General features: G+C 44.6%; 1 protein-coding gene across 1 annotated transcript; it reads right to left on the bottom strand.

Moving 5' to 3' along the window:
* Window positions 1-1887: 1887 nt before the first annotated feature.
* TDRD6 (tudor domain containing 6) lies at window positions 1888-13699 on the bottom strand (the record flags this gene model as incomplete). Its single annotated transcript, XM_081997628.1, has 5 exons — window positions 6151-13699; window positions 5608-5726; window positions 4420-4509; window positions 3552-3609; window positions 1888-1949 (listed from the first exon to the last, which is right to left on the bottom strand). Exons 1-5 carry the CDS (start codon window positions 12719-12721, stop codon window positions 1888-1890), a joined length of 6900 nt encoding a protein of 2299 aa, XP_081853754.1. The 5' UTR covers window positions 12722-13699.
* Window positions 13700-14480: the final 781 nt, after the last annotated feature.

Genomic DNA, 14480 nt, shown 5'->3' with positions numbered 1-14480 from the left:
GTGCGGCCTCACCAGTGCCGAGTACAGGGGCACAATCACTTCCCTAAGTGAATTACAGGAATTGTTTAAGATCACAGCAGAAAAGGTGTTTGTTCAGACACATGACTTCTCATATGAACTTAATCCACTCACTTACATTTAAGATCTGTGTTTACTACCATACTCAGAGGATGTTTCCATTCCAAAAGCTGCTGAAACAGTCACTCTTGTTGGAGCAACTGTAATTCCCCTTAGGCAAAGCTCTAAGCAGTGCCTCTCTCTTTAATCTGTTACCACTATCACTCAGTCACAGTGTTGTAGGTGAAGTTACACAAGAAATGTGTCACTTCTACCACTCTCTTTAAAAAGGGAGTATGTGACCATTGCTTAATCATCTTGATGTATCTCAACATTGTAATACTCTCCACTCATCTTTGTCCAGGTACTAGCATTGCTGTCTGTATCTGTCAGTAGAAGCAGTTGACTACGTGGTTGGCTAAAGGCGGCTCTTGTTCTGAAAAATCAAACTCTTTCAAGCTGCCACATGCTAAATTAGTAAGCCTTGCAAAAGGGGGACTACTTCTAACTGTAGCCTATTTGTTTCAAAATCAGGTTACAAAAACAACTGAAGCAAGTGGAACAAGCAAAGCAGTTAACAGATTAATTAATTATTTATATAATCTGGGATCTTAACATGAGATTGCAACAACATCCAAGACTTGTTTTTCAGAATTTAATTAAATTCTCTCCAGCCTACCATCATGTATTGTCTCTATTAAGGGAGTCAACACACATGTTTTTCCTACTGGGTGAGCACTAACCCTGGAGAACTAGTGGTACTCAGCCAGATTATTACGTTGTCAGAGTTGTTGGGTTCCTAAAACATTATGGCAACATGACAAATCCATCGCCTCTGAAGGGGATGAAGAACCTATACTATACAGGAGCATGGAACAGGACTAGACAATAGAAACCCTTTTTCAACACATGAGGTAGACAATAAAAGGTGAGATAAGCTGCAGCTGTTTAAGAAGTCCTTACTACACTCTACACATGCAGCAGCAAAAGCATTCTACTAGGTCTGCTTCATATTTATAGGAAAAGCTTCACCTTTCATTAGTGCCATTAAGGCCACATCATAAATACAAGTTCTATTTTGTAGATGGCTGTGTGATGTTTCAAAGCCTTCACCACAGCTCACAGTGCTCTAGAGAGCTGTTCAGCATCAGAACAGAACTGGTAACTGCAGAATGTGCATAGCTACATCTAGCTGCAGTAGAACAGTTGAAGAAAGTATGCACACAGCATCTGGGCTCACGCATAGGGAAAGAAGAAGTCATTAACAAAACACTGCTCAGTACATGCCAGCCAAATCTTTATTCCAGCTTTTACCATTGCTTTATAACAGCAAACACAACTATGTTCCCCTACAGAGGGGGGGGGAAAAAAAAAGAGACTCCTGCCCCCACAAAATAAGATACCCTCAACTTTTCTTAGAGAAAAGAAAAAACAAAAAGCACTTCAGAAAGGAACTTTTCAAAAAGCAAACATCAGAAAGCAGTATTGTGCAACACAGTAGCCTATACAGCAGCTTACAAGAAACCTTTGTTCAAGAACCACCCACCAACAGCTAGATGCATTAGCGCATGCATACATTCAGTAAGGAATGTCAGGCAAATTATTTCTTAAGAAAGTACATCTATAAGAAGCCAAGCTGACAGTAACAATCTACCAACAAGCACTATTCCTTGACAGGGAAGTATGGCAGTGACAGGCATTTGCTCAGTTAGGTAGAAGGAATGTTCAATGCTTTGCTTGTATTCTTGTTCCCATGAAAACACATTTTCATGGGAATGTTTGTGTACAAGGTACTTGTTCAGCTTCGTGTGGTGAACATGACACTTGGTTTCATGAATGTTGGAGGACATAAGGATCTTCAGCTAAATCTGAACTGCAGCCAGTTTGCTTTTCTACAGGGAATAAAAACAGATTACACCCATCAAGATGTTTATAGTAACTTGCATAAATGCATTAATATCTAAAGTCATAGCTCTGCAAGGCTTCAGACTAAATGTCATCAACATGTTGGACTGTATTAAAAGACTAACTTATCCACAGTTATGGTAACAGGATAAGGAGTTGAAACAGAGCTGACCAAGGAGATGAAACAAGCAGCGCTCCCAGATTTCAGTTATGAGTTCCGGCCACTCCGTCCCTCAGTGGGCTTAGCATAAGCCACTGCAGGAGTTTTTCCACTCTGTGGATCAGGTACCTTCTACTCAAACTGCCTTTTCAGGCCGCAGCCCACGTGTGCAGCAAGGTCCAGTTCTGTGCCACATGGTTGCATGATCTTAGCTCATGTTTTCTGCGCTGTTGCTGAGAGGGTACATATGCTAATATGATGCAAAGCATTCAAAGTATTCAAGAACACAGACAGTGGGCAAATTTGGACAATAATAATTAGCAACCAAAGGGGGGGGGGGGGGAAAATGAAGTGGTAAAAACTGTAAAAGTATTATCAAAACCAGAAATAGCAAGATCAAGAATAATCCTGCATTTGAATTGATGCAACTGGGGGAGGATTTGTAAACTCACCAGTTCAACATTTTAATCAAGTACTTTTTTGCCCAACAGATAACTAGATCTCTGTTGCAGGCTTCATTATTTATTACCCGTAAACCAGTCAGCTTTCAGTACAGTTGCACTGAAATACAATTACCAATTCAGTCACTGAAAACACAGATGCTATCTCTGCTTAAACTTAGTTCAGTATCCATCAGGCAACCACTGGTCAAACACAGGAAGAAGTTTCCCAGAGAGGTTCTTGGAGTCTCCGTCCTTGAATAGATATCAGACCTGAAAGGAAGGTCCCGAGCAACCCAGCCTAGCTGACCCTGCTTTGAGCACCTCCAAAGGTCCCTTTCAACCAGAACTGCTCTGTGATTCCACAGATTATAGAAATAGTCTATAATCAGAAAGAACCTGTACTATTTTCTTTGGTAGACAGAAAAGGTGGTCACCAGTAACGCCTCAAATTGTAAGTAGCAATAAAGATGCACATGCACTATTCACAAACTATCCTTACAACAACTAAGATGCTATTATTATGGGCTTAGATTTATAGACCAAGTTCTACTAAGGGATTGAGGCATTCAAATCACAAACTAAAATGCTTAGTAGAGTCTGCCTGGCAGTCACTCACCTTGCCTCAGAAATGTGAGCAAGAGTAGCATGCTGGTGGCCAATTCTCAAAACCCTACCAAAAAAGTCTGTAATTTAGATGGACAAGCTGGGGTGGTACAAGAGGCTCAATCCACTAGCACTAGGTTGAATAAATACTAAATTAATTTCTAATAAAGACAGAGTAGCAGCTTTCATTGCATGTATTCACCATTAAACTGACAGTATATAAGCAAATGCTACTAAGAAAATTACAACAGTATTAGAGTAAACACGCAAGCTCAAAAAAAGTGTTTCAACTGTATTTTCTAAAACAAAGCATTTTCTAGAAAATTGGAAAGCATCAAAACACCAAGTACACAACCTCTTTGGGAGGTTTAAGGTTATCTTACCTTGAAGTAAGGACGATTCTGGTAAGGACTGCAAGTTTTCTCTTGTAGAGGTTATTGCCTAAACAAAATGGGATTCTGTTAGGAAGCTGGCACTACTGCCAAGATAGTCTAGTATTAAAGAAAGCATCTCAATGGAGAACTAACTTTTTACATTAGCACTGCTGGACTCATTATTACTGCTTTTCCCCCTTTATAACTCACTACAGAAGTCTTCTGCCCACTTTTCGCTTTGATGCAAGAACTGCATGTGAAGAATAAACTGGAAATTCATTCTGTTATCATCAGTAGCATGGCTGATGACCTGAATTTTGGTTTCCAAATATGAGGGTTTTTTATTCACTAGTATTTCATGAACAATACTGGTGAAAATCTATCATTTTCCGGTTACTTTGTAATACAAGTATTTTTCATGATTTACCAGTTACTTACATGCTTTACTAGCATGACCTGTCAAAAACTACATATCAGCACTGTTCTACAGTTTTTGATTAACAGTAGTCTTCCAGTAACATTTCTTCCTTCGAGCTGTTTTCATTAATCTATTCCCTGACTGAATTCACAGTCCTCAGGTCAAATGGCTGACAGTTTATATAAAGCTATATAAATACTTTACAGAAATTATATCAGTTGTATGATGGTTTTATACAAATTTCAATAGTCTCCATAGAGATTTATATAATCTATTAGAGAAGGAAGGACAATATAACATCTTAAAAATAACGTGCTTCTAGCAGTTGGCATGAATGCACAGATTTAGACTAATGTTACTTTGCCTTTCCATTCTCATGATGACACAGAAACAATCACAACTAAACTCATGAGTGTCCTTTCTAAAAATCTTCCCCAGTCCCCTACCACACCACCATACCTCAGATGGTCTGCAAGCCCAGTCAGGAATACCGTTCCAGACATTCTCAGGATCCACAATCTCCTCATTGCCACTGGAGAGATTCAAGACCTGTACAGAAAGACCCAAATCGTATCTAGCACAGCAGTGGATCCTGAGAATACACTCAGCAAGTAAGACATATTAGTAGGAAAATACAACGAGGACTCCCTGCCTTTGAGAAGGCTTTCAGTCTAGATCTTCCAAGGAAGAGCAAGTTAACCTCTAATAAAGCTGAATATCACTACTGAATCTGCTTAAGGCTCTCCTAGGCTTCTAACCCCAGTATGGCATGAGAGGAAGGCTGGAAAACACCTACTATATCAGAACCAGTGGGAAACTGGTGAATAGGGGTATCACTGCCTACTTGACACTGACACTCATCTGAATACAGCTGAGGTTAGCTTTAGATACCAAAGGGGTCTACTAGCAAAAGAGTTGGCTTCCATAATTTCAGGCACTCAATCTTCAAAAAAGTTACTTTTACAAAATGATCTTTTGGATTTGCAATCTTGAGTTACAACTTAAAGGCCCTTCTATGTAAATGTAATATCCATGCATATGTGTACATACACACACTCCTCATGAACTGGAGAAAGGCTTCTCATTTATCCCAAAGCTTAAATGACAGTAGAACAAAGCAGCCCATTACATTACAATCAAATGTTAAAGTTAACTCCCACAAACCACTAATTCAAAGACACCTATTTCACTGAAGTAGAAACAGTTGTGTATTCATTTTTAAGTACAGTATGATTTAAGTTTCCTCTCAAGTTTCTACCGTAACACTAATGTCTCAAAACATCAGTAAAATGATGCCAAGTTTCAAGAGCATTTAATGGTAACACAACTCCATAACAGAACATTAACTTGCAGGCCAGACAGAACTGCACATATGACCGTATATCTCAAACTGGTGCCAGATCCTTCAGTCTTCCCAGTCAATGCAGGGGAATACGATGTCAAGCGAGTATCAAGTACTGACACATAGCATCCACTTGGTTTCAGACACTGCTGTTTCTATGTAGTCTGTAAGTCCAGAATTAGCCTTTGCAACACTAAGTTTTAAGTTCTGTAATAGGCTTCTGTAAAATAGTCAAATTTTTTGAAGACGACCAAAGAAGGACCGGATCTTAAAGAGTGCAGGAAGAGTATTCAAACCATACTTACCCTGGTACCTTTTTCAGATACCTCCAAAATGCGAGCCTCGCACCATTTCAGAGAGGTCCACACCACACATTTGGAACCAACAGCAAAGCCCTTCAGATTACAAGTATACTCACTGTGTTCTACAAAACATGATCACATATCAATGTAGGAGGGAAAAACACACAAACACAACCCCTCAAAAAAACTCAAATGCCTCACAGCCCTCCTCCCATAACCCCCCGAAGTACTTCTACGTAAGAAGTATTTGAAAGTTAAAAAAATCTGTCATCATGAACTGTCTTGAAAACGCATTTCACATTCAGAAATAGATTTCCAATCATAAAATCATTAACCTCTCAAAGTAAGATCAGTTGCTGTTAAGACTGTCACATTGTCCATGAGATACTACACTTAGTTTGATGTCCATAACCCATCAAAGCATACTATGTTAGTGTTAACATTAGTTAACTTATTAGGGAATAAAAATTAGGTTTCTACAAGAAAGCTATTCTCATGCTTGAGTGTGCACAACATTATGTAACTCCTTAAAATCAGATACATTACCTGCACTGCAGTGATCCAAGTTCTTGTTTTGCTTTTTTCCTACTTCTTCATCCTCAGGTTTACAGTCTGAAGACTGCACACGTGTATTTCCACATTCTTTAAATGAGTCAGCCATGTCTTGTTTCATCCATTCTTCCACATAACGGTCATCTTTCTTCTTCTGCCACTCCTGACGTTTCTCAACTTTGCAGTCACATGACTTCACAGTGCAAACAGGCCTCTGATTCATTAAGTCTTTTGTAAGAAATGAAAACTGACTCCCACTATTTGCAGAACTTTGCCGTGCAGCATGTTCCAACCCAAACAAGTCCTCCCTCCCATCTTCCCGAGATGGCTGCACATCAGGAAGCACCAGTTCCAGAAGCTGCTCAATCTCAGCACCCAGCATTGACAGCATGTCATGGGTCTTCAGGTCCAGCTGTTTCTCAGGTCTACCACCAGATGAAGACAGCCTTAGGGGAGGAGGTTCTACTTGCATCCAATCTTCTGGTACAGCTTCTGCTTTATGAACTCCAGATAAATTCAATTCCAGTTTCTTTGCCTTCTCTCCCAAAGCAAGCTGAACATCAGACAGAATCAGCTCTACTGTCTTCTGTCCATTGCTAACTGAAGGCACCAAGTTCTCTCTCTCATTAAGTGATGGGAAGATTTCAAGGAATTTCAGAGCTGCCAACTCCCCCGTCTCCTCACTCATAACTGGCAGCTCAAACGATTCTTGTCCCAACATTTTCTCTCTTGCTTCACTGCCCAAAGCAGCCTGCATTTCAAGTGAGACTGTTTCCAGAGCTTCCTTTGTTTCTTCACCAAAGCAGGTCTGTACTGAAAGTCCCTCTAGCTCCCGTATGAACTCTTTTAGATCATCATACGGAGACTGCATTTGCAATTGATCCAGTTCTACCAATGCCCCTGTTTTATCACTTGAGGACGACTGTACCTGGAGCATTGGCAACCTTTGCAGTGGTTCTGGTTTGTTTCCTAGGAAGAGACCAGCTGCTGAAGCACTGCCTGTCAGCTCTGCTTTCAGCTCAGCATCATCTCGAAACGGTACTTCACACAGCTCTTGTTCTGCAGCTTTTGTTTCACTCTCCAAAATATGAAGACTGCAGCTTCCTGTTGGTTCTAGTAATACATTGTTATTGCCCTCTCCTTCAGCTAAAGGTATCTCTTTATCAAAGTTGCTTTGATGCTCAGCTGCTTCACATTCATCATCAGCCCTCCCACACATATACTCAGCAGCTCCCACTGACACATTTGCTTCTACAGTATTTGAGCACCCAGATGTTACACCCAGGAAAGGTTCAGAACAAAGTAAAGCATTTTCACTTTTTTCTTGAGCTAATCCACAAACAGCAATAGTTTCTCTTCCAAGACAAAGACCAGTATTGTTTGAACATCTGTTTTTCTTTAAAGGGTTCTCAAGGTTTGAGAAAGTGTTGTCACCAGTTCCTTTATTAGCCTTCCAAAAAGACTTCATCTCTTCATTAATACTCTTGCCAGAAGCTTCCAGCTTGACAACAGACAGAAGGACTTCAGAAGCTTTATCTTCCTGAGTTTCTATTATTTCAGCTTCCAATAAGATGTCTTTGGTCATATCATAAAACTTCTCCTTTGCTTCGCTAAGCCATGAGCCCTCTGAGGAATTGAAACCTGACAGACAGCAAGGAAATGCTTGATTAGGTATTGTGAGCAATTCACGTGGAATTTGTCTGACCATCTCAAAGCTAACAGCTTCCTCACTTCCGTAATCCACATGTCTAACAACTATGTTGTCACCTTTTATGCTGCTGATTTTAGCTCTGTAGAACTTTCCATCTTGACTATATTTTGCTAGACAAATATCACTGCTTTTAATACAAGATCTGCAATCATTCAAAGAGTTTAGTCCAAGGTTTTCAGCTTCCTCTATTTTTTCCTCTATGTAGTTCATGTCTTCTGTATCAGCACTGCAACTCCAAAAATATTCTGGACCATTTACTACTGTGACGTAAATTTTTACAGTCTGACCTGCCTCTGGAAACTTCCAGATAAATGATTTCCCATCACTTACACTAGAAATTTCATTGTGTGCCTGAGGTGGCAAAGGCTCACACACCGTTACCATGTCACTGTTCTCGCTATCAAGTTTTTCTGTTGAACAAGATTCTTCCCTACTTGCAAGATTCTCATCGGCTAAATCCACTGTTATTATACCTTGACAGTCACTGAGAATAACTTCCCATTTATCCTCAACCTTCTCTACAAATTCACACATTAGCAGAACTTCACTTGTTCTCCTGGTGAAGTAAAGCACTGCTTTCTCTGCCCAGTCTGAATTTTTTTTGCATTTAACTCCACCTAGGAAGCAGTGAATGCTTATTGCTGGAATAGATGACAAATCTTCAGGGAGTCTGTGTGCTTGATCGACATTAATTACCGAAGTATTACCATAATCAATATATTGTATCATTATCAAATTGTCCGAAGTCTTCTCTTTTACTACAGCTCGATACCACATGCTATCTTCTGAATAAACAGCACTGATTAAGTCTCCTGCTTGGAAGGGTTGTCCACAAGGGTTCTTTGCTTGTGTCCTACTGTTTAAGCTTTCTGAAATGCTGTTAAGCTGAGCCTCATCACTTTCTAGTTGAACATAAAAATCCAACAGATCATTTACATGAGACACATACACTGACACTTTAAGAGCTGGCACTACCTTCTGCTGCAGTAGATCAGGTACATTTTTAAGCCTTATACACCTGCCTTCAGCATCAGATTTAATATCTGACTGTGCATCCATCTGGACAGAGATAAGAGACTCTTCCCCTGCTTTATTTAACAAAAAAGCATCCTTCTTACTGCCAGGCATTTCATCAGGTTCTAGTAATCCAGCTGCCAGGTCTCCCTTCGCAGCAGGCGAAGATCTGCATTTTTGTCTTTCAGGAGGCATACCTGCATTTAAAGGGGACTCTGCAGTCTGATTCCTCTCATTCACATCTGTATTTCTAGAGCACGATGTTTCATCTTCTACTTTCCTACACAGTCCTGTATTGTTTATTAAGCTTAACTCCTCCTTCAGTTTTGCATTAATTTGAATATTACCATCAAACAACTCAATCAACAGTTTACCATCAGATTCCTTTGCTACTACTATCGCTTTTAATTGCCTTTCTAGGACGGCTTCTTTAAACCATGTTGTAGCTTCTTTGGGAACATTAGATATATCAGATAAGGAACACTTTATGGCCTGCATTGGCAAAAGCAAAATATCAAAAGCATCACTGGGTAAAGGAAGCAGATGATCTTTCTTTATTGTCTCTGTGTTCCCAAAATCCACAAAGAAGACTTCTGTATTAGGTTTTGTTTTCATTATTACTCCCCTGTACCAGTGATTGTCGGTATACTTTGCTAGACACAAGCTCCCAGACTTCTGCAAGGTTTCTACGCTGGTCATTGTTTCACTTATGCGACCAATGTTATCAGTAAGCTGTGCCAAGACATCTGCGCATCTTTCAAGTTGGCAGTAAAATGTCCATGGATCCTCAACATGTGTAATAAAAATGTCTTCCTCACTCCCAATTTTGATACCGTGCATAGAATAATAGTAAGAATGAAGCTGAACTGAGGATACCAGAGGCTTTTGAGGAGATACAGGTCTGGCCACACCTCTGTCAGTCAGAAACTGGCAAGCACTCTGAAAAGGTGTCATTAAATCTACAATGTTAAATAGTTCCTTATTGTTTATCGAAGCCAAAGCAAATATCGTACACTTCAGTTCAAAGTAAGATGATGAAGTATCCACAAACTCCTGAAAAGCCTGAATCGCTGCTTCATCCCAAACAAAAGGATCCTGACCATTTGGTTGGATTAAGTTGTAAAGGCTGCACCTGAAAGCCTGAGCCTCTAACCTAAGAAAGCATTCGTTAGTTGAGCGGAGGTTCGTTAGAGAGACCAGCTCTCTGTTGCCATAGTCAACATATATGACTTCTACTTTTTCTGCAGAAGGAACTTGACTAACTATTAAAGCTCTGTACCATTTTTCATCCTCCGAGTACTGGGCTAAACATACACAATTTGGCCAGACATGTGGAGGGGATGAATTTTTACAATACTCCTGAATTTCAGCCATTAATACCTTAAGGTCATGACAATTTCTACTTAACTGACACCAAAAATAACTAGGATTTTCAACATATGACACCACTACATTAACCGTACTTCCCACTTCCAACTGACCTCCACATGAGGAATTTGGCCTCATTTCCACATAATTCTGTCTCCAAAAGATGGGCAGGTTTTCTTTGCCCTCATACTTCTGAGCAGGAAGAGATTCACTACTTTTCGAATTATGAATGGCTGCAACAGGGCGCCCTCGAATGATCACAGACATGTAAGGATTAAGTGCTCTATCATTGCTCTTTAGATCAGGTTCTTCTCTGAGCCTCTTTTCTGCATTTATTTGTTTTTCCTCCCCAGCACATGCTGGGGAAGAAGCCTGGCTTACAGCCTTATCAGATGATTTCTGGAGAGTTTCAGGTATTTCACACCTCTGGTATTCAGCATACCCTCCCTGGGCCATGAGTTTACTTATACTTGTCTCTCCTAATTGGGACTGGTCAAAAATTTCAACCACATATTTGTCACCCCGCGCACTCAAAAAATGAACCTTTAGTCCCTTGTTTAGTACAATCTCTCTGAAGGCGGACACAGATGATTCACTCCAACTCCCTCTCAGAGGAGAGACATCTGCCAAACAACACTTCAGAGCTAAAGCAGGTAGTTCCCTGAACCGAGGGAGCAGCTCCCTTACCGCACACTGATCTACCGTTTCTGTATTGCCTCTGTCCACCAGGTGTATTTCTACCCCACTGTCCAGTACCCTGGTGATCACTGCTCGATAAAAGACACCTTCTTTCCCACTGGCACAACAAAGACATCCAGGCTGTAGGTCCCACCCAGCACCATCCAGCTTCGTGGCATGGGAGTAAAAATTCCACATGCTCTGCCTCAGCTGCCTGAATAGCCGGCGATGCTCATGGAGCTGCAGCCAGAACTCAGATGGGTCTCGGAGGTAGGAGACCTGCGCATCGTAGAATGCACCCAACTTCAGATGTGCACCAACTACAGGAACGGAGACCGTATCTCTGTGCGTTAAAGCAACAGGAGGTGCTCCTGGTGGCAATTCCAGTTCTTCAGCTGTTGATACTTCCACTTCCCGCACCTCAGTTTGGCTGACCTGTGTACGGCTACTGACCAGGCAGCAAGCTTGCACCCCAAAAAGATGGTTCAAGTTGATGCCATTTTCCCCATACAGGCTCACATAATAGAGATGCTCAAAGGAGTTAAAGGCTTTGATGTGAGCACGCACTCCTTTGCCTAGCACCAATGCTTTCAGCTTGTCAATCTGGGATGGGGACCAGCCACAACCCCCATCTGAAATACCCTGAAGAGCACAGGAGTAGGTCACAACTGGCATGCGAAAACACTCAACAGGCAAATGGCGCAGGTTAGCTCTGGTCACAGTCTCCTTCCTACCATAGTCCACAAAGATCACCAGAGCCACTTGCTGCTCCTGCTCCCCAGCAATGAACTCCAGCAGGAGTGCACGGTACCACTGGCCATCTACACCACGGGCAGCACAGGGCGAGCCCACTTTGGGTAACAAGCGCTGCTCCCACCGGTCATAAGTGTGGCGCATGGTATCAGAAAGGCAACGGATCTCCTGGGACAGGCTCTGCAGCTGGCAGTAGATGAGGTGTGGGTCAGAGACATGGGTCACTAGGACAGGCTCTGTCAGACCCAACTGAAGCTGTGGGTAGAAATAATCCAAGGCAGGTGACACAGGCTGATATGAGAGCAAAACATGGAAAAGCTGTGCCACTGCAGAAGATACAAGGGAACATGCTGGAGGCTGCAGCTTGAGCTGGTTCCTTAAGCGGCTGTAAGTTAGGCAGCGCCTAAGCACCTGGTAGAACCAACTGGGAGTGACCTGCCTGGCCAGGCCCAGGTGCTGCATCTGGGCCACCAGCTGGGGCAGCTGAAGCACTATGAGCTGTGGTGTCACCACCTCCTGCACCAGGCCAGACACCTCTTTGCCATGCAGGTAGCTGAGGAACTCCATAGCCTCCACTGTCCAGGTGGAGACTGGCGCATCCCCACAGGCTGCCACCCTGGGGCCTCCACAGGGCATGACATCAGCCACAATACAGCCCAGCACCTCAGGGGGCAGGTGGAAGAGCTCCTTGCAGCCCCGTGCCAGATAATAGGCAGACGTGACGACTGTGCACCCCTCATCAAGCAGGAACACGCGGTAGTCCTGGCCGCGGCGACTCACCACGCAGCAGCGGTGCCAGAGCCCGACCACCTCCACCAGGCCCAGGTCTCCAACGCACAGCTCAGCTGCACCAGCCACCAGCCCAGCAGGATGCGGGGTGGCCGCCAGGCGCGGCCCTGCCGCTGCCTGGATCTCACGACGGAGATGGACATAGTCAGCACTGCGCTCACCCAGCAGCCCCCACAGCCACACAACAGGCACCTCGGGGCGCAGGCCCACCGCGCAGACCCGCAGGGCCACGCTGGCGCCGGGGCTGAGCATCCCTGGCCCGGAGCTAAGCTCACCCCGCGGCCGCCTTCACTGCTGCCGCCGCAGCCTTCACCGCCCACACGAGGCCAAATGGCCGCCCCTCCCCGGTCTTGTAAGGCACGCGCTGCCCACGTGACCCGCGGGGACCCGAGTGGTCGAGTCCATTTTGATCCCCGCGGCGGGGGGGGGGGTGAGGGAAGGGGAACAAGGAGGGGCGGAGCGGGCTAATACATCGAGCCGCTCCTGCTACACGGAACTGCTCGGAGGCGCCACAAAGAGGGGGGTTTATTGCCGCGGCGCGCTGGAGCCGCAGAGCTCAGCTCAGCCCAGCGCCCGTTGGAGCTGTCCTCGCCCAACGTGGAGCGCGCCACGCCGGCTTTTGTGGCAGCGGCACGGACGTGGACGGGCATGAGGGGAGGGTCCTCCGAGCCCGCTTAGCTTTCATTGGTCAGAGCGGGCACCCCGCGCGGGGCGTGCGTGCGGGGCTTGGCGGCTATTGGCCAGCGTGAGGCGGCGGTGTGAGGGCGGGGTGGGGCGCTCTGGCGGTGGCGGTCCATGAGGGACCGGACGGGCGGCGAGGCTGCCCGCCGCCGGCAGCCGCGGCTGGGCGTGGAGCAGGGGCGGTCTCGGCCCCACGGCTCTGCCCAGCCTCGCCGCGGCCAACTTCCCAGCGGGGCAGGGGCGCCTGAGGTGCGGGCTGGGCGTGCAGGGCCGCCCCTCCACCGGCAGTGAGGCCCTGCCACAAGCCCGCCTCTGACTTCTTCAGCGCCTGAGGTAGAGGCCGCCCGCCGCCTGTCACCATCCGATCTGCACCTTCCGTCTGAGGCAACCCGTGGCGTGGGACACCTGCCAATGCCAAGTCCTGGCTGGCTCAGCCGTCTGCAGCACGGGGAGGGTGACAGCAGGCTGAGGGACGGCAGCGTCCGGTGCAGTCTGCCTATGCATGGGGAGGCTGCAGGCAAGAACCGCCTCTCAGGGCTTCGGGAAACGGCAAATGCGGGTGCTCTATTTGGTGGCCCCTTCCAGCACTGCCACTCTGCTCCATTTCATCTGTTCAGCTCTGCAAGCATGTGATTCCTCCCTGTTTTCGCCCCCCTTTTCCCAGGCAGACCTCTGAGGTTTTGATGGGGCTGCTTTCCAGCCTTTAGGGACAATGGTCAGAGGTGGAGGTGTGAGGAAGAGGAAGACCCAGGACTTCAGTGAGCCTTTTTCTTAGACCACAGGAGAGTCCAGCCCAGGAAACTCAGTGCCATCCTTGGGCTAATTCTTGGTTTCTGAAACTGAAGTTGGTAAGTCTAAATAAGCGTGGCCAAGTGCTTCACAGGATAGAAACTTCTGCTTGAAAAATTTGGAATTACAAAACACTAAGTAGTAATGCAGAAAGTGGCAAGTTTTGCTACTCAAATTATTTATTTGTTTTTCAGTACAAAATACTAGGAATTGGCACTGTTGTGAATCTCTTGAGTGTTTCACGCTCAAAAAAAAAAGAGCTTTATTAAAACAGTTTTTCACTACAAGACTTATAAAATTACTTTTTCTATCTCAATAGATCAGGTACTTCTGCATATCCAACATCCAGGTGATCTGAGTAACGGGATTGCAGGCAGCACCACTCGGGATGTAACCGAAGCAGCAGCTTTGACTGCTGGTTTATAATTGCTGGTGATGGTGTGCAAGAAGGAAAGATCTCAGATTAGTTTCTCAGGCTGACAACTAGAAAAATAACAATATTTATTCAAACAAAAACTTTTGACCCTCTAATAAGGATGAT

The sequence above is a fragment of the Phaethon aethereus genome (genome assembly GCF_964289735.1).
Source record: "Phaethon aethereus genome assembly, chromosome: 3".
NCBI lineage: Eukaryota > Metazoa > Chordata > Aves > Phaethontiformes > Phaethontidae > Phaethon > Phaethon aethereus.
The sequence above is the reverse complement of the archived record's forward strand: the minus strand, read 5'-3'. Positions and strand labels throughout refer to the sequence as shown.